The sequence below is a fragment of the Camarhynchus parvulus genome, chromosome 26, assembly GCF_901933205.1.
Source record: "Camarhynchus parvulus chromosome 26, STF_HiC, whole genome shotgun sequence".
Lineage (NCBI taxonomy): Eukaryota > Metazoa > Chordata > Aves > Passeriformes > Thraupidae > Camarhynchus > Camarhynchus parvulus.
This window is the reverse complement of record NC_044596.1, coordinates 5321826-5346043: the sequence shown is the minus strand read 5'-3', so window position 1 is coordinate 5346043 and position 24218 is coordinate 5321826. Positions and strand designations below refer to the sequence as shown.

The 24218-nt window shown below is 57.0% G+C and overlaps 3 protein-coding genes across 4 annotated transcripts; 1 reads left to right on the top strand and 2 right to left on the bottom strand.

Moving 5' to 3' along the window:
- Window positions 1-313: 313 nt before the first annotated feature.
- On the bottom strand, window positions 314-11102 carry DEF6 (DEF6 guanine nucleotide exchange factor). Its single transcript, XM_030965771.1, has 11 exons — window positions 10967-11102; window positions 6646-6786; window positions 5183-5368; window positions 3610-3837; window positions 3384-3530; window positions 3134-3242; window positions 2756-3054; window positions 2170-2336; window positions 1801-1999; window positions 1268-1358; window positions 314-1066 (listed from the first exon to the last, which is right to left on the bottom strand). Exons 1-11 carry the CDS (start codon window positions 11060-11062, stop codon window positions 855-857), a joined length of 1875 nt encoding a protein of 624 aa, XP_030821631.1. The 5' UTR covers window positions 11063-11102; the 3' UTR covers window positions 314-854.
- An 813-nt stretch (window positions 11103-11915) lies between these two features.
- Window positions 11916-21186, bottom strand: ZNF76 (zinc finger protein 76). Of its 2 annotated transcripts, none has more exons than XM_030965685.1 (15): window positions 21029-21186; window positions 19702-19856; window positions 18461-18541; window positions 17302-17379; window positions 16933-17138; window positions 16326-16403; window positions 15848-15970; window positions 15533-15608; window positions 15111-15236; window positions 14828-15007; window positions 14376-14609; window positions 13929-14053; window positions 13075-13215; window positions 12874-12987; window positions 11916-12558 (listed from the first exon to the last, which is right to left on the bottom strand). In XM_030965685.1, the coding sequence occupies exons 2-15, from the start codon at window positions 19772-19774 to the stop codon at window positions 12454-12456; spliced, it is 1740 nt and encodes a 579-aa protein (XP_030821545.1). In that variant the 5' UTR covers window positions 19775-19856; window positions 21029-21186; the 3' UTR covers window positions 11916-12453. The 2 variants fall into 2 exon arrangements, with proteins under 2 accessions (XP_030821545.1, XP_030821544.1); XM_030965684.1 differs by lacking the exon at window positions 21029-21186 and adding an exon at window positions 20771-20827.
- A 120-nt stretch (window positions 21187-21306) lies between these two features.
- On the top strand, window positions 21307-24128 carry RPL10A (ribosomal protein L10a). Its single transcript, XM_030965575.1, has 6 exons — window positions 21307-21383; window positions 21591-21665; window positions 21754-21834; window positions 22153-22301; window positions 23100-23272; window positions 23921-24128. Exons 1-6 carry the CDS (start codon window positions 21379-21381, stop codon window positions 24089-24091), a joined length of 654 nt encoding a protein of 217 aa, XP_030821435.1. The 5' UTR covers window positions 21307-21378; the 3' UTR covers window positions 24092-24128.
- Window positions 24129-24218: the final 90 nt, after the last annotated feature.

Sequence of the window (24218 nt, the reverse complement as noted above, 5' to 3'; positions counted from 1 at the left end):
AGGCCACCCTGGCTCTGTGCCCCAGGCTATAAACACCCCAAAGGCACAGCTGACTGGGACTGTATCTATACAGAGGTGCTTGAAAAACTAACCCAAATGATGGTGGGTTATTGGGGCTTTTTTGTTTCATTCTGTGTCCCTCTTGGCCCTCCACACACCAACCAAAAATCTGCTCGTGGGGCCACTTTTCACAGGTTGTGGCTGATTCCTTTCAAAGGGTTCCTTCACACAGGGGAAATCCCAACCCTACCCTGCCAAGGAAAGGGGGCTGGTGCCTGCAGTGTGTGGGGCAGGAGGTCTGTGGCCAGGGGCTCCAAAAGCTTTATTGGTCATTAGTTTCTGCTAACTAAGTGGCTCCAGTACTACCAACCACTGCCAGGGAACACAGTGGTTGCTGTAGTTAGGGACACCTGGCGTGGTGTGGGGTGACAAGAAGGCCCTGCTTGGTCAGTCCAGGTGTCCTTGGCTGGTGGCAAAGCCCACACCCTGGAGCTCAGTGAGTGATGCAGAAGGGTTGTTGTAGAAACCAAGGGGGAGCTGCAGCCCTGGGCCACAGGGTCCCGACCCAGCAGTGGCTCTTTTTTAGTACAGGTTGTAAAACAGAGCACAAGGAATTGAGTTCTTCAGTCCAGAGGAGAAGGTCCCACTGCCCTCTCCCCAGCACTGGGCTGCCTGAGCCTCCTGGCACGGGGTGGCTGCAGCCCTTCACTGATGGAAATGGGAGCACCTCTGCCTTGTGCAGTCCCCTGCAGGCTCTGTGCTGGTCCCCATGCAGAGATGGCCACACTGACTGTCCACCTGGAGGGACAAGCTGAGCCCTGCCATTCCCAGCTGGGCTCTGCCACCCTGGTGGGTTAATTGGTGGGCTCTGTGGCCATGGTGTCCGCATCTGGAGATGGCAGCATGCTGCTGTTCCCGCCATTGCTCACGTTTTCCTTGCTGTTTTCCGTTGTGGGGTCACTGCCTTTATCCTCCACCCTCTGCTTGAGTTTGAGGGAGGAATCTCTCCGTGACAGAAGGGGCTGGTAGCCAGCGAAGACTCCTCCACTCACGTTTGTTCGCTTGTCTGGGGGTGGAGGGAAAAAGAGAATTGTTTACCAGGAGCCCAAACTGACTGTTCACCTGAGAAAAAGGTTTGTGGAGCCCCTCCTTGCAGGAGGCATTGTGGTATCTTCTCTGAGAGTCCTTCCAGCCACCAGATGCCCCCAAAAAGGGGAAGATGGGTGGGGGTGTGGGCATGGGGTCAGCTGGCTCAGCTGTTTCCTACCTCCAGGCCCGATGGGGTGCATCAGTCGGTTCATCTGCACGTTCCAGTGCTTGACGTTGGTGCTGGCCTGTCGCAGCTTCCGCTGGGCCGCCTGCAGGGGATGGAGCAAGGGGTGAGCTGCTGCCCCACGGGCACAGAGCAAAGGGTGAGCTGCTGCCCCATGAGCACGGAGCAAAGGGTGAGCTGCTGCCCCAATGGGACCACGGGCACGGCTTTCACTTCCCTGAGTAAGCCTGGACTGGAGGTTCCTTCTGGGATGGAGACCCAGCTCAATCTCCTCTAGACCTTCTGCTCCCCCTCCAACCCTCTCCCATTCACACACTCCCACAGCTGACATCAGTGCTTTGTCCCAGGGCAGGACACACTTGCCCTGTCTCAGCCACTGCATCACATCCTGCCTGCACATGGCACAGCTCAGAAACCCCCACAGCAGCTCCAGCTTGGTCCTCCCCAGTATGGAGGTGACTCTGGGAGGGCTGGAAAGTCCCCTGGGCTCACCATGTGAGGAGATGTGGCACAGATGTGATGCTCACCATGACATCTTGGTCCACCCGCTGCCTGTTCACTCTCACTTCTTCCAGCTGCTTCTGCGCCTCTTCCAGACACTTGTTCTTGTTCTCCATCTCCTGCTTGAGGACTTGCTTCTCCCTCTGAGTTCTGATGATATATTCTTCTTGCTCCTCCTTCAGCTTCATCAGCTGTTTCAGCTTCTCCTCTTCCTCAGCCAGTAGCCTGACAATGAAGAGCAAGAGGTGAGGATATCCCCCTGCCACTTCTTCCCCCAGCTTTCCCTGTCCCACCCTGCATACTGGGAACTCACCAGCACACCCCAGTACCCGGGAGCACTGAGCTGCCCTGGGAGCAGGGCTGCCCGAGGAGGGGGAGGGATGCCCTGGTCCTACCTGGCCTGAGCGTATCTCACAGCCTCCTCGTCCTGCCGCGCTTTCACCTCCTGCTGCAGGGCCTCCTGCAGCCTCTCCTGCATGTCCTCCAGCTCCAGGATGCGCTTGCGCTGCCGCTCTGCCTCGGCCTCCTTCAGGACCATCTCTGCCTGCATGGAGGCACGAGCCTGGGCGGGGACAGGAGACATCAGTGGGCCAGCCACCACCAGTGTCCCCAGAAGCCACTCGGGCCCACTGGGTGGATTGGGCCAGAGCAGGGGCAGCCCATGGTGACAGGTCCAAAGCAAAGCTGTTTCCCTGCTCAGGAGACAGGCTGTGTCATTTGGAGCCAATGCTGGCTGTGAGGTCAGAAATGGGCTCCCTGTCCAGCCTGGCACCAGCATTTGCCTCTCACTGTCCCCCAGCTAAAGCCCCTTGAGACAGAATGTCCTTGTCTCCTGCTCAAAGGGATCTCAGGCACAACAGAGCCCAGAGGTGATTGGTGGCAGCAGCACTGTACATCCAAACCCCTGGGCTGCCCTGGGCAAGGGAAGGAGAAGGAAGCACCCACCCCATGGGCAGCACGGCCCCTGTGGGATGCACCCACCTGCTCGGCCTCCCGCAGCTGGATCTCCAGGGTCCTCTGCATCTCCTCGTGCTGCTGCCTCCGCCGCTGCTCCTCCTCCTGCAGCAGGATCTCTGCCTGCCTCTGGGCCTCCTTGAGCAGCTCCAGCTCCTGCAGCTTCCTCTCCTTTTCCTCCTGCAGCTGCTTGAGCCGTTGCGTCTCCTCCTCCTTGGCCGCCTTGCGCTGCTCCCGCTGCTCCCGCTGCTCCCGGCGCTTCTGCTTCAGGTCCTTGTGCAGGGACTTCTTTCCCTCGGCCTGCAGCCTGATGGCAGTCTGGATGGCTGCAGAGGGAGGCCACGGTCAGTGGGGACAGCAGGGGGCACGGGGAAGCTGGGGAAGGGGCATGGGGTGGGCACGGACCGAGTGTCCACTCCTGGCGCTGCCGGGTGTCCGAGGCGCTCATCTCGTAGGTGCGGGACGAGGTCTTCACACAGAACATGCACCTCTTCCCATCCCTGTCTGGCAACACCTGCAGGGAGAGGACACAGCACAGCGTTACCCCACCTGATCCCCCCATCTTCAGCCACAGGAGTGGCTCTCCCATGCTCATGGATGTGACACTGTGTGTTTTTGGGTCTCCCTTCCAAGCTGAGCGTGGCCCGGGCTGTACCTCCACGCAGCAGTGCTTGTCCAACGTGATGCTCCCCTTCTTCTCCTTCCGTTCCTCGCTCATGTAGTAGGAGAGGGCACTGGGCTTCAGCATGAACCACCGCTCTGACCAGTTCCTCCTCAGCTGACCCTTCTTCCAGAGGTAGCCCTGCACCCGAGAGACACGGAGATCAAAACAGGGTGGGAGCAGGACTGAGCTTGTGCCCCAGAATATGTGAGCTCCTTGCCTGTTTGAGCACATCCTCGATGACCTCCTGGTACACCTCCTCCACAGCCATGCTGATGGCCTCCTGCTCGATGCCTCTGAGGAACCTCCCCGAGTTCACCATGTCCAGGAACTGCCAGACCGTGAGGCCGCCCTGCCCCTGCGGCTCCTGGGACAGGAAATCCTCCAGCTCGCAGGAGTTCAGCTCCACGTTCATGGCTGTGCAGATCTTCTTCAGCAGATACTCCACCTGTGGGGAGGAGGACACTCACTGACAACAGTGTCTCTGTATGGGGACAGGGCTGTCCCCACCCCATCAAGCCATTTTGGAGAGCCCAAGGCCACATCTCTCTCCAGGCAGCAGGCAGGCTCAGGAGACTGGAGCTGGGTTAGTGTTTGACCTCTACCAAGAGGTTTTTCCTTTTAACCCCAAGGCTGGGATGTTTTTTCTGGTTTGTCTGCAGAGTAAGAAAACTCTGTAGCAGTCAAGGGCCTGAAGGAGCCCAGGCCAGCACTGCTGAACACCATTCAGGACTGATGTCTCAAAGCCACAGTGAGCTCGGCACCACTGCTTCCCAAAAATCACTGGGGAGGAGCAGGGGGACAGGTCCCTGTGGAGAGGAGCATCATTTTAAAACTGCAAATAAAAAGAGTCAAGATGGTTGACATGGTGTGGGAAAGATTTACCCCAGCTCAAGTTTTGCTGCCAGCTCTCCTCTGCCCATAGTCTGGGGACTGAGACCAGTGGTTACTGCAGGGAGCCACACAGGAAGGTGACACACAGCAGGGTCCCCACACCCAGCTGGATTTTTTATGTCATTTAATTGTGAAAGGGGGCAAGAATTGAGTTCTGGTGCTCAGGATGATTCAGTTTTTCATGGTTGGGGAACAGGAAACACCTCTCCCAGGGCACAGGAAGTGCGGTTGCCCTCCTACGTCTGTGCAGCATGGTGCTTCTTGCCTTTTTTCTCCTCTTCTTTTCTTTTTTTTTTTTTTTTTAAATTTTGTCTTTTCTGCTGATCTCAGGAGGTTGAGGGGTAGAAGACAACAGCAGCCATTTGCCCAGCCAAGTTCCTTCTGCTGAGGCCACTCTTGGCTTCTGCACGTGTGCATTCCCCCCAGATCTGCCCCCCTTCTCATGGGGGTTTAATCTGACCCCAGAGAAAGGGAGAACTTTCCCCCCTAAATGCTGTGGAATTTGGAGATTACTGTGAGGCTTTTCTTTGGCTGGCACCTCACCCTTAACACTCTTCATGCTGGGCAGGGGCTGAGCCCTGGGTGGCAGTGGCCACGGAGAGGGACAGCCAGGTCTGCTCTGCCACTGCCCTCCAGGCAGGAGAGCACCTTGGAGGGGTCTCCCCTCTGAAGTCCCCCTTCTCCCTGGGCAGCGGGGGTGGCTGTGGGCACAGCAGGGGTGTCCAGGGCAGGCAGCCCCCTTGTCCCACCCCCAGCCTCCTCTCTCTCACCCCCTGGGACACCACATCTCGCAGGATGCAGTGGGACACGCCAGGAAGCGATGGTGTCACCCACAGATGGGGTTCTGCCAGCACATGGAGCCCTGGGAGGACAGGGCTGGGGGGAGAGGCAGGTCCTACCTCATCTGGCACCATGACAAGAGGGTATTTGTCTTCTGACAGAAAGTTGAAGAGACACCAGAGCTTGAAAGCATCCTGGTGGGACACAACACTATTCCCATTCCGGTCGGGTTTGTAGTTCTTCTTCGCTGTCAGGGTCCAGCAGAGCTCATCAAAGTTTTCTTTGACAAAAGCACCTTCCTCCACCTGCAGGCAGGAGTCAGGGGGTGAGTGGGGAGCTGAAGAGCTATGGAGGGGAGTTCTGGGGAAGGAAGTGCTGGAGAGAAGAAACCTCACTCCTAAAATCTGTCCAGTGAGAAGCATGGCAGCACCAGCAGGAAGCCTGGGGTGCAGCACAGGCAGGATGATGTGGAGCTCTCATCCCCAGTGCCTCCATGGTTTGGGGTTTCTTGTTATCCCATTCAACTACAGGGAGGAACTGAGGAGGGAAGCCAGCAGGAATGGTGCCTCCAGCAGCCTCGTCCCTGCTGCTGGTATTTAATTGTGTCCTGGCACTGTGAGCTGCCCCAGGCAGCAGGTTTGGTGCAGATGGGTCAAGTGAGATGGGGATCAGAGGAGCTCTGGCTGTCCCTGAGTGCTCTATCCCAGCTGTGTGAGCACAGGAGCAGCAAAGCTGGAGGAAAACCTTTGGGTGGCAAAAGCTCAAAGCTTCTCTTACTAGGAAAACCCACTTCCCTCTTTTCAGGCTGCCTCTGGGATTCTATTAGCCATGGTGAAACCAGAAGGGGTGGGTTTAAAGATCACCTTCCAAAGAACCATGTGAGCAACTGGAAGGATTTTGGCCACTCTGTGATGGGGCTGGGCTGACCTGGGGCAGCTCCTGCTCTGGGCTGAGGGAGCTGGGGAAGGCTCTGCCCTTGTTTGCTGCTGACCAGATCCCTGCAGCCAAGATCAGCATTGCTGGACCAAGCTGGGCAGCTGCTGAGCAGCTCTGGGCAAGGCAGAGATGGGCACAGGGATGGGGACTGGCACAGGGACAAGAACAGCAGGGCAGTGAAGGGTTACTGCACCCAGCTCGGGCCCCTTTCTGTGAGCACACAGTGGAAGAAAGCCGTCAGTCATTCTTCCTCTCCTCACATGCCTGGAAGAAACAGCACCCACAGACCAACCTCTGGCTGTGCCAGACAAAGGTGTCTTTGAACCACAGGAAGAAAGGGAGAAAGCCCCTGCCCACCCCAACTCTGCTCCTCCTTGCAGCTCCCTGTCCTCTTTGCCAAATGAGGTCGCACCTCAAAGGTGAGGATAAAAGGGGCTGATTTCTCTCTCTGAGCCCTTCAGGAAACATGGGCAGAGGTGCTGCTCCATCCAGAGCCGTGATGTGAAGGGATGACTTCATCCTTGCCAGGGAGATGCTGAGTATTAAACATTTCTCACTCATTTTGGCTTTCACCTGAGCAGTCCCCATCTCTCTGCACCCCCTTTCACCCACCAAGGAATGTGATTTCCAAGAGCTAAGAGCTCACCTTGTCCAGGATGTACTTGTTGAGGTAGGGCATGTAGCCCTGGCTGGACACTGGCCCATCATCATCATCACGGAAATGCTCCTCCAGTGCCACGGGGTCGTGGGGGATGCACAGCACCGTGTACAGGTTGTGAGACAGCACCTGGCCAAGCACAAGGGGTGGTGAGAAGGTGAATACCCTCCAGCCCTGCCCCAGCACATCCCCAAGGTGCCACCCCCTCAGTCCCCCCCCTGCATGGCATCACCTCCCAGCAGCCACAGCATCAAGTTATTTGGGTTTGGCATAATTTCCAAATGTAAACTTTAGAGAATCATTTAGAAACAGGCAAAATTCGAGGATTTTTCCACACTAGTTTCTTTTCTTGGCACATGAGGAACTTCTTTCTTGAAAGGGCTGTTTCAAACTTCTCAGGGCAAACAGGACTCGCTCTGATCTAGAAAAGTTGATAAGCCACCCCAAGCTATGCATTTGGCACAACCAGGCCCAGCCTGGCAGCACCCACTGTCTGCTGGGGACACAGAAAGATGGAAACATGAAAATAGGAAAGACTGGTGAGAAACCAAGCAAAGGTTTTGTCTGGAATGGAGATCTGGAGACACATCATCCCCAGAAACACTCAGCAAGGCTGGCCAACAGCCCACTTTGTTCAAATCCCCCCAAATAAAGCAGCTTTACAAGCTCATGGATTTCCCAAGTGCTGGAAAGCCTGGAGCAAGGCTGCCCAGGAGCACCAGCAGCATCTCTAGCTTGTGGTGCTGGGCAGGTGGTGCTCTCCTTGCCTTTACATCCCAGAAGCAGGAGATGGTTAAACGAGTGTCCCAGACTGACACCTCCCCACTGCACCAGGATCTGCCAGTGCAGCTTGCCAAGGGCTCAAGAGGGGCTGGAGGAGATGGAACAGCATCCCTACTCCTCTGTGCAGGGCTGGAAATTTCCTCCCAGCAGCAGAGGAGCTGCCCGAGGCCACGATGGCTGCTGCAGCTGGAGACAGTTCTTGCTCAACCAGATCTTCATTCTCTTTTCCAGCCTCTGGACCAATGGGATCAGCAGGACTCCACCCTGTGCTCACACAACAGGGCTGTAGCCCCGAGCACTGCTGCTACACTGTGCCTTTTGGGGCTCAGTGCAGCCCCAGGGTCCACACAGTGGTGGGAAGGCCTGGGAATATCATGGACATCCTCCAGCATGGTAACAAGTCTATCAGGATGAATTCAAAGTTTGGGAATTGTATCCTATCCTGTGTTTCCAACGTGGTCCCTCATCTCCATCCTTCACCCCTCCTCCCAGAGCACCCCTAAAAATCCCTGTGAGGTCTCACTTGTCACCCCGGCCATGGGGGACACCCTGAGCCCCTGCATCCATCCTGGCACCCTGTGACCCTCCTCTCACAGGGCTGTCACTGACAAACGGGGAGGAAAGCCCAGGCCTGGTCAGGCTGGAGATGGGAGAGCTGAGGAACCCTTGCAGGCTCTGAAACAGTGACAGGAGGAGAACAGCAGGGGAAAGGGATGCTAGGAAAGCAGTTTGCTGGCACCTAACCCTAACCCTTCCCCTGTGGCATGCAGGGGATGGCTGGGGGTCAGGGGTCGGCCTGACTCCTCCTAGTGCCCTGCATTCCTCTGAGCAGCAGCCGTGTTTGTGCTCTCCACGCTCTCCCACCGCTGGCACACCCATCACCCATGGGCAGAGGCGCCCAAAAGCACCAGGGCAGTGCTCAGTGTTTCTGGCCACACCGAGGGACCACACCCCAGCCCTCCCAGCCCTTCCAGGCAGGGGATGCAATGTGGATGCCATGGGACAGAGAGAGAGAAAAGGCAAGTGTTTCTCACAGTGGTTTGTGAGAAGTTTTAAAACTTCTAGAAAGATGTGATAACTTGTTGACTATAAACAATTTGCAAGTGGTGTTTTTCTACTTTATTTTTCTGTTCCTCTCAAAGACAGTGCGTGAGGAAGATGTTTCTGTTAGTTAGCCAATACAATAGAATCTATCGTACCACTCTGTGCAGTTCTTTTGAATAAAGCCTTCTCTGCCTTTGCTACAATCCTGCCTCTCGCCTGTTCCTGCCCCGACGCCGGCCCGAGAGCGACAATGCAATGGCACTGAGAGCACAAACCCTTCCCAGGGGCAGGGCTGGGGCTGTGCCTGTGCTGGGAGCAAAGCTCCCCGAGCTCTCGGGGCGCGCAGCACCCGACCGACCGCAAGCTGTCCTTCCTTCCTTCCTGTGCACACACACACACACACACACACACACACACACACACACACACCTCCACTGCCAGGGCGTCTGCACACGCCTGCCTGCTCTGAGGTGCCCCCGCAAGGAGCACAACGGCTTCCCACAGCTGTGTCTTCATGCTGGAAACCCTGACAGGTTCACAGCACTGCCCAGGGCTGGCTTTAACACAGAATACGCAGCAGGGCCTTTTGCACTCTTCTGCTTAGCCAAATACGCCAACATCACGCTCATGAACACACTAACTGCTATTCTGTTCTTTAAGCCAAGCCTCTTCAACCTCCCTCAAGAACTATTCCCTGCTGCACTAGCCACAAAAGTCCTGCTCCTATCAGCAGCATTCCTACGAGTTCGCTCTGCTCTCCCACCCAGCTCTGTCCTCTCAGTGCAAGCCCAGTGTCTCTCCCACCCCTGTTCAAGACCCTTCGTGCAGCAACACGCCCAGGTGAGGGAGCAGAGCCCAGCTCAGGGCTCAGCAGCCCTGGAGGGGTTTGGAGAGGGCTCGGTGGCTTTAATACTTCATTGGTCAGAGCAGTGAGACCCTGCATTCCTCCCTCACTGAACTGCGGCTGGCCTGTGTAGGCTGGGGCAAACTCGAGTGTTTCTGTGGGTGGAAACAAACTCTGCCTGGGCTAGAGGCAGCGGGAAAGTCATCCAGAGCTGAGCTGTGCTCTTCAGTGACCTGCTGCCAACCCATCCTGTCACTGATGGCGCGTGGGAGAACATCCTCTCCCCTCTCAAGTGTCCCCCTGGGTAAAGTCACTTCAGAGGGGCCATCCCCAGCATCACCACAGCCACAGACCCTGCATGAACTGTCCACGAAACTGCCGTTAAAATCAGAGTTTCTGTGGCTCAGCATTGTCTCTGGTGATACAGATCTCTCAAGACAAGCACTGCTGCTGCTTTTGGGTCCATCCCGTGCCTGGGCCAGACTCTGGACCCAGAGCAGTGGTGCAGGGGGTGCTGTGAGGGGAGCACAGCAGCCCATCTCAGGGATTAGCAAACAGAATTAAGCTCTGGCCTACTTTAGGATTTTCCCTAATTCCTTCAGCTATTTCTACAGTTTTAGCAGGGGAGTGTGGCTCGCAGGGCTCATGCCACGAGTTCTGGGGGGCAGCCGGAGGCTCTGAGCCGCAGAGGCTGAGCAGGAAGAATCTGCCTCCCGCTGCTTCTCCTCCAGATCCCTCAAACAAAACTCCTCATTCTGGGGCAAAACACACCCCCCTGCCAAAGACCAGCACCTTCCCTGCAGTCTGTCCTGGGGAAGCCCTATAAAATAAAGGGAATGGAGGAAAAGGGGGTCTTTTTGCAGTGGTTCAAAACGGTCTCGCAGCCTGGCAGCAGCTGCCATGTCCTGACGCAATAGCTCCCCGTGCTCAGCGCGCTCCTGCTCAGGTCTCCTCTCTCATCCCAGACCCTGGTACCAATCAGCATTTCCAACCCCAGTGCAAGCCTAAGAACCAAAACGGATGAAAAAAACACATTCCCACCACGTGCAAAGGTGAAAAAAATCAATTATTCTCAGAGCCAAGGGGCTCCCTGGTGGGTGCCAGCAACCCTGGCCTGGGGGCAGACAAAAAGGTTTCTAGAGCTGTGATGGGTTTGATGAAAGACTGAGGGCATGAGCCCTCTGAAAGCTGCTAAGAGTGGAAAGAGGGGAAAGCGGAGAGTTTTTAAAAGTGCTGCGTTACTTCTAGCCACAGCACTGAGGAGTTTTTGTTAAAAAACAACCTGTCCCTACCTCGCGACCCACAGGCTCAGCAGGAGGAACACAGGTGCTCCGGCAAGCAAGAAAACGTAAACAGAATTTGGGCTCTTAGGTGGCCATAAAAAGCACAAGAAACGGATAACTAAAATTTAGATTTCTTATCATTTTCACCTGGAAAACACATCTGAGCATGAATTCCCCCCCACCCGTTTTTTTTAAAGGGAGATGCCACAGAGCCTGAGAACTTCACCAGGAAGCAACAGCAAGATCTTATTGATCTTAATATTTAACAATTTCTCCGTGGAAACCCGCGGGGATGCAGAGCAGCCCCGGGCTCGCTCCCACCCTCCCTCCGTGCGCCGGGACCCCGGGGACTCACTTTGAGCTGGGATTTGGACACCTTGCCGCTCTTCTCCACGTCCAGGGCGGTGAAGGCGTACCAGATGGACTTGAGCAGCTCGGCTCGCAGGTCCATGGCTGGCGGCGGCGGCGGCGGCTCTGCCGAGCCCGCGGATCCGGTTCCTGGAGCCGCCCGGGCGGGCGGGACGCGGGGCGGGAGCGCCGCCTGCCCGGGGCTCCCCGGGAACCCCCCGGGCCCCGCCGCCGCTCCCCGGGGCCGGGGCTCACCGAGCCGCACTGAGCTCGGCCCGGACAGCAAAAGCTCCGTGGTAATTCGCGTTTTGGGGAGAGAAATGCCCGCCCTGGCTCAAGCAGAGCTGCCCCTCGCAGCCTTCGGGAGGGATCGGTGTCAGCCGGAGAGCGGAGACTCAGCCGGTGGCTCCTCTCGGGCTGTGCCCGTTCCGTGCCCATCTTTCTCTGCAGACTCCTCTGGGATGTCCAAACACGACCCACGCGGCTGCCGGGAGCCTGTGCCAGGCTCGGGTTTACAGCTGGACTCGAGAATCTCCAAGGGCTCCTCCAGCTCTGTCCGCCCAGCACTCAGGGCAGTGAAGGGACCGTGGGGTCCCTGGTCCTCTCCCCAGCTCAGGGGAGGATGTAGGACGTGTTCACAGACACAATTCCCTAAATCTGGGCTTGCAGGAGTCCCTGGAAGAGCCAAGGCCTGATGAGAGATTTCAGGACACGTCTTAGCCCCTCCAAGCCACGTGCTAAGGGCTCGGAGGGTACAGCTCACCCTGCTCCCAGCCCTCCTCTGGGACAGCTGCTGCTTTGGCAGGAGGGGCTTGGTCAATTCCACAAATCTCCTCAATGTCTTTAATTCTTACAGCTGCTGAACATCACCATCCACCCTCTCCCAGTTTCCACCAAAGAGAAGAGGGGGTCCTTTTAAGAAACAAATTTTAAATTTGCTTTTATTTCAACTCAGCATTTACATCCAGGTCTAGCTCAGCTCCTGGCAAGTGCTGGCTGCTCTGCTCCAGAGCCAAGGAATCTGCCATGGAAGCCTTGCTTGAAAAGGGAGTGTGACAAAGAGATGGGGGAACTGCTGTTGGAACTATCCCAGTGCTGGCTCCAGTGGCAGGAACTGCTCACCCTCCATGCCGAGCTCAGGACAGCCTGGCCTTGCTCTGCCTTTATTGCTTCTGTGCATGTGCTGCCCACTTCCCCTGAGCTGGAGGGGCGGCCAAGAAAGGGGAGCAGTTGGACCATTCCTAGAGGGAGAGGGCAGGAAGTGCCCCTGAAGAGGGGGCTGCTGCCCAGAGCCCAGGAGCAGGCAGCTGCCCAGTGTACCTGCCCTCCCTCCCAGAGGGAAGAGCCCTTCAGACAGGGTCACCCCAGCAGCCCTGTGCCCTGTCAGTGTCCCAGCTGGCACAGGGCACACGCTGGCACTGCTCAGACACTGTCCCTGCCCTGCCACCCCTGCACACGGCAGGCTGGGGCTGGCACTGCCCTGCCCTGCTGGCCTCAGCTCCCCTTCCCGGGCAGGGCTGTGTCAGGGGGCACTGGCTCGTAGTGGATGACTGCTGTGGCCATGCTGAGGGCTTCCTCCAGGCTCTGCTGCTCTTCCAGCTGGGGAGGGAAGGGGGAGAGACAGAGTGAGTGCTGAACTCCCAAAAGGCAGCTCAGGGGGCTCCCAGCAGGACAGAGGGGTGACACAGGTGGGTGACAGGGGATGAAGCAGAAGGACAGACAGGGCTGAGATGCAGAAGGGCTGTTTGCAGAGGAGCATTCTGCAGTCCCAGCAGGATGTCCCTGTTGTCCTCTGCACAGAGGGCAACTGGGAATTAAGGAGCAAGCCCCCTGGGCAAACAGCAATGCAGCAGGGCCAGAGGTGGCACTGGGTGGCCAGGGAGTGAAGGGGACAGTGGAAGAGCCATGTGGTACCTGCACAGCAATGTGGGTGCCGTGAGAGGTGGCCAGCAATGCCACCTGCTGATGACAGAGCGGGACAATGTCCGACTCCTCTGACACCACTGCCCCAGACGCGACTATGGTCACCTGGAAAAGGTCAGGTAATCGTGTTTTAAAAGAAAACGCAGTTCTCTTCTAGCAGAATAGCAGGGGCAGCCCCAGCTTTGTCTGTACCTCCTGTGCCTCGGTGTCACCAGTGCTGGCCACAGCCATGGTCCCAGTGTCCCCTCCCTCAGGCACGGCGAGGACCCCGCTCTGTGTCACCACGCCGATGGCACTGCCCAGGGCCTGCAGCTCCTCCTGAGACAGACTGACCTGGGGATGACAGCAGAGCTCAGGCAGCCTTAGGCAGCTCCTGAGTTCACTTCAGTCTGGGCACGGAGGAAACAGCCTCTCTGCAAGACTCAAGGCACAGAGAGCTCCAAGCACCAGCACCATGGATAAAACTGACAACAGAGATCTCAGAGCTTGGGTCTTCAGCCCTTCCCCTTCCACCACATCTCCCCTTCCCATTCAGTTTTTGTCTCAAGCCTGGACAGGGACAGCTTTGTGCATGACAGCAGCAGGAGCATCTCAGGCTAAGAGGAAACAGGTCACTGCTGGCAGCTGCTTCCCTTGCCCTGTGCCACAGAAGGAAGTTTTTTCCAGTCAGCACAGGGGCAGCTGGTGGAGGGAAGTACAAGAAAAGCACTGCTGTATACAAGTGATGACAAAACATCTCCAAATCCAGCCTGGGTCAGCAGAGCTGGGGAGCTGCAGGTGCCAAGGGCTGCCAGTGACCACACAAACACCCAGAAACCCTCAGCAAGGGGGGCACTGGGACCAGAGATCCCCCACACCAACACTGCAGCAGTGGGTGAGGTTGTAGGAGGGACCCCTCAGGGCAGGAAGAACCCAGGAAGCTCCAAGGTCTGAAAAAACATGCTGGAAAAAGGCCCTGCTAAGAACATCCTGGCTGAGTAGAGGCAGAATCTCACTTCAGATAATAACTGCTGTCCCTGACATTCTGGAGGGCGTCTATCTCCTACCTGCTCTGTCCCATCCTGAGAGATAAGTGAGATTTGTGTAGGCACAGCATCTTCTTCTTCATCTTCCTCCATCTCTGACAGGAAAGCAATATGCTGACTCTTCAGTGGAGAGCCTCTGTCAGCAGCTGCAGCAGGTGGATCAGAGAAGGGGAAGAGCAGCATTATCAGAGTGTGAAAGCCCATGCCTGGCCTCTGGACCTGCCTGTGGTCTCAAGGGCTAGCACAGAAGAGCACAAGACCCTGATGGCCTGGGAAGAAGGACCTTTACCTCCCCTGTACCATAGAATGGGCAGGGCCCTGTTCCCAACCTACTGGACCTTCCAATAGATTTGGATTTGATGGGGTAGCAGGGCAGCCATGGCACATACTTGGGTCTGAGAGGGGCGTGTCTGCTTTGGTGTCACCTGCCTCCCCTTCGCCACACCTTGAGGGGGTGTGGCTGCTCACCCTCCAGCTGCTGCTGCTCGAACAGGGCCTGCTCGCTCTCCTCGGTGGCCTCCAGCTCGCCGTGGCTGCTGCGTTTGTGCATGGCCAGCGTGGAGGTCTGTCGGTAGGTCTTGCCGCAGCTGCTGCACGTGTAGGGCTTGCAGTGCGTGTGCACCACGTGGTGCTTGTACAGGCTGGAGTACTCCGTGAAGCGCTTCCCACAGCCCGGCACGGTGCACAGGTATGGCTTCTCTCCTAGGGCAGAGGCCACAGAGCTGAACTTCACCCTCCTCATGCCCTGGGGAGGGATTCTCCACCAGAGCAAATAGCTGGAGACAGACTGCTGGAACAACAATCAATCCAATGAAGCAATTCCCACCATTTCCTCCAACTCCCTGGCCACTCCCAGCTCCACTCCTGTGACAATGCCCATTCCAGCCCCACCAATCTCCCTGCTGCTGGCTCCCTCCTACCTGTGTGGATCCTCATGTGGTTCTTGTAGTTGGTGGCGCTGGTGAAGCCCCTGCCACAGCCAGGCTCTGCACACGTGTAGGGCCGCTCGCCCGTGTGCGTGCGCATGTGAACCTTGCGGATGTTGGACGTGGTGAAGGAGCGGCCACAGCCCACGAAGGGGCACTTGAAGGGACGCTCACCTGCGTGGACAGGGTGCTGTGGGTGAGAGCTGCCACCATGCAGCCATCTGGAGTCCCTCTGACTGGGTTGTGCCCTGTGCAGTTCTTGCCCCGTGCTGCTCACCTGTGTGCGTGCGGATGTGTTTCTGCAGGTCCCCAGAGGTTTTGAAGGCTTTGCTGCACAAATCTTCTGGACACTTGTAGGGTTTCTCACCTGTGTGTGTTCTCACGTGGCTCTTCAGACCATACCCTGTCCAGGACAGAGACCACAACTAATTTTGTAATGAGAGGGAAACACCATGACAAAGTGAGTACCAGCCCTCAGTCCATGTACCTGAGTGTTTGTGTTGTGTCTGCAAAGCTTGAAAGGGAAGAAATAACCAACCCCAACACCACTTCCAACCTTGCTTCCACCATTATCTGCCCACAATCAGTGAAGTCCCAGCAGGCTCCCATGCTGTGATTCCCTTGCTTTAGATGCTCTGGATGTTGTGCTCTACTGGGTTGTCCAGAAAATGAAGTCTGCTCAAAACAGGAATTTGTTACCTGTGGCAAATGCTTTCCCACAGCTTGGGAAGTCACATGTGTATGGCCGGTCACCTGTGTGAGCACGTTCATGTACCTGGAAAAGAAACAACAGGTCCCTAAAATGAGGTCCAAGGAAAGGAAGAAGGAAAACTGTGGAAAAATGCTGGTGGAGAGAATTTGAGGTTTCCTGTTGGATTTCACCTTGGCCAATTGACACATCTGGGTCTCTTAGGGAGCTCAGCACATAACTCAGCTGCACACAACAGAGCATCCTGCTCTGGCAGTGTAACCTGGGCTGGTCTGGCCTGCACACTGCCGTGTCACCTGCTTTACCTTGAGGTGGTGGGCAGTGGTGTAGAGGCGGCCGCAGCCTTTGTACCCACAGCGGAAAGCTCTGCTGCCGACCTGCTGCCCCTTCCTGTGGCTTTGCACCTCCTCCTCCTCCTCCTGCAGGTCCTGCTGGGACAAGTACTGGAATCAATCCAGCAAGCCACCACAGCTTCACCAAGCCCACACAAATATTTCCCTCCTTGCCATACATATGCACTCCTGCAGTTATCTTCCAAAAACACGTTCCTACAAACCAGCTTCTACCCACATGGTGAAGCCCAGGTGACAGGGCTCTAGGAAGCTGCATTTCCCCCTCCCACTTCCCAGATCCCAGGGGGTTCTCAGATGTGAAACTCCCTTTCTCAGCTCATTTGAAATAAGTGCAGTTAGTATTTGCTAACTCATCAGAGAAGCCACAACATTTTTATAATTACTGGCAAAGAGGAGTTCGGCCTGGTTCCAGTCACTGAAAAATTCAGACCTGGGAAGAGATGTTGCTGGAGTCTTTACTCTTCACATGGCAGGTGTCTGTCACTCCCTCCTCTTCCTCGTCAGAGCCCTGTATGTGAAGAAGCACAGGCCCTGTTTGTGTGTCCCTGTGCAGCAGGAAGGCAGTGACAGCCACAGTGCCACCCCACCCTTCCCCAGCGAGCAGGGCTGGGCCTGCCACAGCAGGAAGGTCTGTGCCCAGCTCAGCACTGCCAGCACCCTCCTGGCAGCCCCTGCTCCACAGCCCATGGAGATGGGAGAAAAAGGCACTACCTGGGATATTGGGGTGGGACACTGCAGTGACAGCACATCAGGATCTGAAGCTGCTTTGGTTTTTAGGTCACCATGGGGACGGTGGCCATGGCTTGGCCACTGCTGGCACACCAAAGGCTCTATCACAGCAGCTCTCCTCCCTTCCCAAACCTCAGCCTGCAGCAGGTTAAGGGTGGTAGGCCCAGCACCCCCACAAACAGCCCCATTCTGTGTCCCCAACTGCCAGGCACCCCTCAGCAGTGGCACTCACTCTGGACCCTGTCCAGGGACTTCTCTCAAATAGGGAAGGCACAAACTCAGGCCAAGAGATGCTGCTGTGCCCTCACCTTCCTGCCATACTGCTGCAATGCATTCATGGTGTCCACATCAAGTCCATCATCTTCCTCCTCCTTCCCAGCCAAGTCCTGGAGCCCAGTTTCTGTCTGCACTTGCAGGATGGTGCTGCCAGGTGCCACAATGACAGGATGGTGGATGTAGGCAGTGGAGCCATCCTCCAGCTGGACAGCCTGGAATGTGCCGGGCTCATAACTCTCTGCAAGAGGAAACATTCAGGCAAAGGGCTGAAAAAAAAATCAGCTGAAAAAAACCTCAGTGTGAGGCAGGAAAAAAAGTGCTTCATCTCCCCAGCCTTGGAAATCTGAGACATTCCAGCAGCTTCTCTCCAGCTGCCAGGGAAAGAGCAGGGAGGGTTTTACCTTTGGCTGTGCTGTGTATGAAGGCCATGCTGCCATCCTCCAGCACCACTGGCTGCCCATCTTCAAAAGCCACAGCCTCTAAAAGGAAAGGAAAACATCCACACACCTTCCTGGAGGACCCAGAATGAGGAATGCTGTGGCAGTTGAGGCTGCCCTGAAAGGCCACCACAGCTGTAGGTTTTAAGACACCATTTGAGCCCTTCTGATGTGAATGGTGAGGTTTTCAAGGCTTCATGCACAGATTTGCCTCTTCCTTTGCTCAAAGGAGTGATGCAGTGTCTCAGCAGTTTCAAAATGCCAGATTATATCCCAACAAGAAGGGGATGCTCTGGCACAGGGGTGTGTGAAGGAGAACACAAACATTCCATGCCAGGGGAAGCAGGGGTGAGGAGAGTCCCTCTCACTGGGCATGTGAAGGCAGGGAAGAGGCTGCAGGGGGAAAAGGGGCACAGCCAGCTGTAAAACATCCATTTCAAGCAGCCTTTGGAGAACAGAAGAGGGAGGTGGCACACAAGGAGCATCAAGGAAGGACTGCCCAAGGTAACAGAGCTCTTTCTACCTGCCCTTTGGCATCTTGGCTTGGCCAAGGATGATTCCTCCATGCCCCTCTGGTGCCTGCCACATGAACTGGGCTCCAACTCCTCTCTAATGTTCCCTAATTTCAGAGATGATGTTGGCTGATGGGTCAATGGCCAAGGTGGCACTGTTCCCAACAATCCCCACACGACCCCTCCCACCACCACCAGCACCTATTCCAGAAGTTATGCATTATCTCACAGTTCAGAGGAAATTCCTGCCCAGCTGCTCCCACATGAAACAAGCTCTGTGTGTGCTGCGTGCCTGGCACCAACATAGCTCACAGCTCACTGGCCTTGTGGTATGACAACAGGGAGAGCCCACAGGTGAAATGACACTTAAACATTGGTCTCCACCTCCACCAAATCCACCTTCTCATCAGATTGCTAACGACTTTGCAGGCAATGTCCTTGTTTAGTCAGCCTCAAAACCACAAGAAAGAAAACCCCAACAGAAACCCTATGTTCACATGGAGTTTTGAGAGCTGGAACTGACAGAGGAGCCCAAACGCTGAAGCACTGAGAGCTGCAGCCACATCTACAGTGTCCTTCCAAAGAGACAGAGGGCCATGTGTGTTCCTCACCTTTCTGAACTGTCACCTGATGGATATAAGCTGTGGTTCCATCTTCAAGTTCAATGACTTGCCCTTCAATCAGCTTTTCACCTGGAACAGTTAAAACATACCATCAGCTGCTGAGCCAGCCCCTCTGGCCCACAAAAGGGAGAAATTGTCACTTCTAGGCTGGTATGGATCAGCTTTCCCCCCACAGAGACACTTCCCAGGAATGCTGGCATTGCCCTTGTCTAGAGAGGACACAAAGACCCTCAGGCATCCCTTGCTGAGGAGCTGCCCCTCACAGCTCCTCGTGCCAAGGAGCAGAGAGAGCACACAGAGAAAGCAATTACACTTGTGTTGGAAAAAAAATCAACTGTGTGTGCTGAGCAGCAAGTGCTGGGAGATTTATCTACTACTCTGGCACAGGATCAACTGTTAGGAAACAATTACAGCACCTACAGGGGCCTAAAGTGCTGCCAGTGTTGGGCTGCAGAGGCTCAACTCTGGCAAAGCCTCACTCTGTAAGCAAACCTGTAATCATGACTGAGTTCCCCAGAGATTTGGTGCAGAGGGGATTTGGTGCATTGCTCCATCCCACTGAACATGGAGAATCCAGGTTGGTTTCACCTGGAGCAAAAGGTTTGAGAGGGGTCACACAACCTGGTGCTTCCAAGACAGTTCAGCTCCACACGTGTAACAAACCTGCAGTGAGTTTGCACAGAAAATAAAGCAGGAGAGCACTCCCAGGACAGGGAGCTGCACAACTCCTCCATCCTGTTCTTCAGGCTGGGAAACAGCGTGCTCCTCTTCCTGGGAGCAGTGGGTGGTGCAGAAAGGGGCACCTCACCAACACCAGGCTAAGGGCAGGTGTGGAATTTGGCACCTCTCTGAGTGGGGAAAGCACTGCTGTGAACCAAACCCTGTGCACACCAGTGATGCAGATCCACCTGCTCAGCCCAGGGGAAGTTTTGGTGGAGCAGAGCCCTGCAGGCCACAGCATCAGCTCCCTGTCCACAGCAAGCCTGGGAAGAATGGGGCTCTCCTGGTCTGAACAGCACCTTTATTTCCACAGCAACACCTCTCCCATCTCCACAGCTTCATTTCCAAACCAGAGGCACGTTTGATTTGTATTTTATTTCACATCACACCTCAGTGCAAATCCACCAGCTGCCTGTGTGGCAGCTCCCATGCCATGAGGGGCACTTTTGGTGACCCTGACTCTCATTTCAGAGCCAGGAGGAGCCTCTGACAGCCCGAGGCTCTGTTACCTCTGGCAGCCTGCTGCAGGTAGGCCGTGGTGCCATCCCCAAGGGTCACTGCTGGCAGCCCCAGGCTCTCCATCCTGCCCCGAGTCCCCACACATGGATCCTGCCTGGCAGCATGGGGGCCTGTGGGACACGGGGTCGGCGTCTTTGCTGCGAGCCTTAAGTAAAAAGAACAATTCCATTTCAATTCCTGCCCTTAGTTTCTCCTCTTCCTTTAGTCTCTCCACTTTTGCACACTGGGAAAGGCTTGAATGGCCTCAAAAGATTTTTGAGGTTTAAAGGATTAAGATGGACAAAGATGCATCCTTCCCACACTAAAGGCAGGCAGGCAGGGATAAGAATCTATTCCACAGCCAAATATGAAATAAAGCTTATCAGTGAACTGAACTGACAGACTCTCTTAGAGACAGTACAAATGTTATATTCCAGCCCTTCCCGTCCTCCAAATGATCTGCAGGGTTTCCAGGTACTTTAAATCCTGAACCTACAGGCTGAGCATGTCCTGTGCTGCAGCAGACAGGGGCGATGAGCTTTATTCCTCCTTCTCTCCTCCCTTTCCTGACTAATTCCCAGCCTGCCGAGGGACGGAATCTCAGGCTCTAAGCAAATGATGCTGAAGCCTGCACACCCCCACAAGAACATTTGCTGATCGGTTATCTTCCAGAGGCGCCACAGCGCGTTCTTCCTGAGCCACCTCTGACAGACAAATCTCTGATCCTTTCATTTCCAGCAGCGAGGAACCGTGCCCGCCGCCGCTCGGAGCCGCCTCGCCCCGCGCTCCCCGCACCCGGCGGAGCCTCCGGTGCTCTGCCCCCGCGCCCCCGACAGGCCCGGGAAAGGCGCCGGGCTCCCGGCAGGGCCGGGGGTAGCGGGACACGGGGGCGCCCCGCGGCTGCTGAGGGCAGGCCCGGGGCTCCCGGGGCGGGGCCACCGGGCGGGGCCCCCGCGCGGCCCCGGGGCTGGGCCCCGCCCTGAGGCGGCTCCGGGCCCGGGGGCTCCCCTTGCGCGGCTCCCGGGGGCTGAGGCGGCTCAGGGCCCGGCCGCCATCGCCGCCCCCATCCCCCACACCGACCTGAGCTACCCGCCGGGCCCGGGTCCGCCGCCGGCCCGACGTGCACCGCGCGCGGCCCCGCCCACCCCGCGCCCCGCATGGCGGCGCCGCTCCCGCCCGCGCGCGGCCGCCCCCGCCCGCCATGCAGGTTCCGGGCCGGGCCGCGCGCGCCGCCCGGCGGCCAAGGCGGGGCAGCGCAGCCGGCGGCGCATGCGCGGTGCCAATGCTGAAGCCACACGGTCCCGGTTTCCGCTGCCCGGCCCGGGATGCCGGCGGTACCTGCCCCGTGACCGGGACGGGCAGCGCCCGCGCCCAGCCTGAACCGGCAGCTCCTTCCCGGCGGCCGTTGAGGCCAGCCCGGGGCTCCTGGGATACACTGTGAAGCGATGCAGGAGCTCCTGTCCTGGTAGTCCGAGACACAGGGCAAAGAGCCCGCAGTTGTTTATTTAACAAGGAAGGAGATCCGGGCGGACAGCCGGGCAGACTCCCCGCGCCTCTCCCCGCATGGCGGCCCCGGGGCGCCGCTCCCAATATGGCGCCGCGCCGCGCGCTCCAGCCTCGCGAGATCTCGCCACTATTTATAGCGCGCCGGAGCCACTTCCGCCCCTTCGATCCGAGCAGCCGCCGCCATGAGGTGGGTGCAGCTCAGCTCTGCTCCGCTCCATCCGCCGCCATCTGCCGTTATCCGCGCCCGGCGGGGGCCGCGGGGCCGTCCGGGCGGCCGGCGAGGCGCGATCCTCAGGGTCAATGGCGGGGGGGAACGCGCAGGGACCGGGGCGGGCTCGGGGCCGCGTCCCGGGCGGGGCCGGCTCTGAGCCCGCGCTGCCGTTTCCCCCCGCAGCAGCAAAGTGTCCCGGGACACCCTGTACGAGGCGGTGAAGGAGGTGCTGCACGGCAGCCGTGCCAAGAAACGCAAGTAAGAACCGACGACACGGATGTGTCACCCCCGGCCTCGGCCTTCCCCCGTCCGTGCCCGGCCAGGCCTCACCCGGTGCCTCCCGCAGGTTCGTGGAGACGGTGGAGCTGCAGATCAGCCTCAAGAACTATGACCCGCAGAAGGACAAGCGCTTCTCCGGTACCGTCAGGTTCGCCATCCTCTCGCTCCTACCCAGCCTTCGGCCCTGCCCGGTCCCGCTCGGGGCCGCAGCGGTGCCGAACCGCTTGGGGAGTCCAGCGCGGCCCGGCCCGGTGGGGGCGGCTGGACGGACCCTCACCCTGGGTCTTAAAACATGAGGGGAGGTGCGGCAGCCCCTGGGCTGTCCCCACCGGCCTGCCCGGGACGGCAGGTGAGCGGCCGTGCAGGATGCCCCGTGCTGCGGTAAGGTGTCTCCGTGCTGGCCCCATGCACACGCGCGTGGGGCTGGCCCATCACTGACTCGGACCTTCCGTCCGTCCTTCCCCAGGTTGAAGTCGACGCCACGGCCCAAATTCTCGGTGTGTCTGCTGGGGGATCAGCAGCACTGCGATGAGGCCAAAGCGGTTGACATCCCTCACATGGACATAGAAGCTCTGAAGAAGCTCAACAAAAACAAGAAGCTGGTGAAGAAGCTGGGTGAGTGTCCGGGAGGCTTTTCTCTGTCCTCAGATTTCCATGTTGCAGAGCTGAAAAGCTGAGCAGAGTCAGCTCCAAGTCCAAAATCTGCTCAAAAACTATTCAGAAAAGCCACCAGGCTATTTCCAGTGCAGGTGTGACAGATCAGTACTGCTGGAATGGGGCTGGTTGTCCAAGGAAGGGAGAGACACAGAAAATGTCCCTGTCAACAGTTTCACCCTTTGCTGTGTCCCTCAGTTTCCTGATCGGGGAGCTGGAGGGCAGCAGAAGCTAGGAGACACTAGAGGCAAGAGTGTGCTTTAGTCCTGCAGTTCTTGTGTGAACAGAATGAAATGCACTCATTTTCTCTTGGTCAGAGAGAAAATCCTTCCTTTCCTGAGAACTCCAGAGTCCCTCTGTACATGGCTCAGGCAGACAGGAACTTGCCCCTCAGTCCATAATGGGCCGTGGAGCTGTGAGCTGTGATTGTTGGCCAAGCCTCTCCTAGATGGATCCTCTCATTCATCCTGGTGTGCAGAGGCTGTTGCAGAGCTTGGAGTTCAGTGTCCCCTGGGGCTCAGCAAAGGACAGTTCCTTCAGGGAACGGGATTTAAAGTCACTGTGTTGAGTGAGGCTGAGGTCTGGCTGCTGTGTCAGTCATTCCTCAAAGGTTGTTGGCAAAACCAGCTCCAGTTTTGGTGGGACCCAGGAATGTTGGATTTGTCTGCAGGGGGAGTTGCATGATCTCAGTTGAGTCCCTCCTGGGAGCCTGGGCTGGGAGCAGGGTCCATCCTGAGCTCCCTGCTTGTCTCCTTGCAGCTAAGAAGTACGATGCCTTCCTGGCCTCGGAGTCCTTGATCAAGCAAATCCCTCGAATCCTGGGCCCGGGCCTGAACAAAGCTGGGAAGTTCCCTTCCCTGCTCACCCACAACGAGAACCTGGTGGCCAAGGTGGATGAGGTCAAATCCACCATCAAGTTTCAGATGAAGAAGGTAAAGCCTGGCTTCAGCTGTGTGCCTGGGGGTTGTTCTGTGTCTCTGCCATCTCTGGATTGGGCTGTAGGTGTCCCTCGAGTGTTCCTGAAGCTGTGGCTGCTTTCCTCCAGCAAGGAGAAATGTACCCAGAGTGTTCCATGGCCAGCCAGAAAGGAGGAATAATTTAACTGTGGTTGGTGGATCTTGGAGCAGACGATGAGGAGAGGGTTGGATGCTTCAGTGCTGAGCACAATGCAGTGTGATGAATGCTGCTCCCAGCACGTGGCTGCTGCTCATGGCGTGTCCCTGGGGCGCTGAGCACGAGTGGAGCTTTGCTGGGGGTAAATTTGGGACTTGTCTCTGTCCAAGTGAACTTGGGAGCAGCTCTGTGGAGATCCTGAGGACACAGCAGATGGGAGGGTTTGCAAATGCTTGAGCATTTAGAATTGCTGAACTAACGATGTCCTGACACTTGGCCTGTTGGCTCACTCATAAATCCTCCAGCCTTTGGGGAGCATTGACTTCCAGGCTGCTCAGAGAGGAGCTTGGCCTCTGCCACAGTGCAGAGAGGGCTGGGGGCAAGAAGTAAAGCTGGTGTGGGCATGTCCAGACCATGGGTCAGCTCTTTGCTTTGCCTGTGAAATCTGTACCTGTGTCTGTCCCCAGGTGCTCTGTCTGGCTGTGGCCGTGGGTCACGTGAAGATGACAGAGGACGAGCTGGTCTACAACATCCACCTGGCCATCAACTTCCTGGTGTCTCTGCTGAAGAAGAACTGGCAGAATGTGCGAGCTCTGTACATCAAGAGCACCATGGGGAAACCCCAGCGCCTCTACTAAGGGCTGGGGGCAGCAATAAACCCTGCAGACACCCTCAGCTGTGTGTGCTTCTGTTCCTGCAGAGCTCCTGGGGGAGGGTTTGACAAAGAACTGCTTGCTCCTTCCAGGGGAAGGGCTCAGATGCTGT

Bases quoted from the DNA above. Each gene is read 5' to 3' on its own strand.
- DEF6 (XM_030965771.1), bottom strand. From the start codon at position 11,062: ATGGACCTGCGAGCCGAGCTGCTCAAGTCCATCTGGTACGCCTTCACC. The intron at 2,337-2,755 runs GTGGGTGCATCC...GTCCCCGCCCAG, and splicing joins AGCTGCGGGAGGCCGAGCAG to GCTCGTGCCTCCATGCAGGC. The intron at 2,000-2,169 runs GTAGGACCAGGG...CTTCATTGTCAG, and splicing joins GTGAGATACGCTCAGGCCAG to GCTACTGGCTGAGGAAGAGG.
- ZNF76 (XM_030965685.1), bottom strand. From the start codon at position 19,774: ATGGAGAGCCTGGGGCTGCCAGCAGTGACCCTTGGGGATGGCACCACG. The intron at 14,054-14,375 runs GTGAGCAGCCAC...CACCTGCTGCAG, and splicing joins CGAGCAGCAGCAGCTGGAGG to CTGCTGACAGAGGCTCTCCA. The intron at 12,559-12,873 runs GTACCACATGGC...TTCCCTCCCCAG, and splicing joins GCACCCACATTGCTGTGCAG to CTGGAAGAGCAGCAGAGCCT.
- RPL10A (XM_030965575.1), top strand. The intron at 21,835-22,152 runs GTTCGCCATCCT...GTCCTTCCCCAG, and splicing joins CGCTTCTCCGGTACCGTCAG to GTTGAAGTCGACGCCACGGC. The intron at 22,302-23,099 runs GTGAGTGTCCGG...GTCTCCTTGCAG, and splicing joins GAAGCTGGTGAAGAAGCTGG to CTAAGAAGTACGATGCCTTC.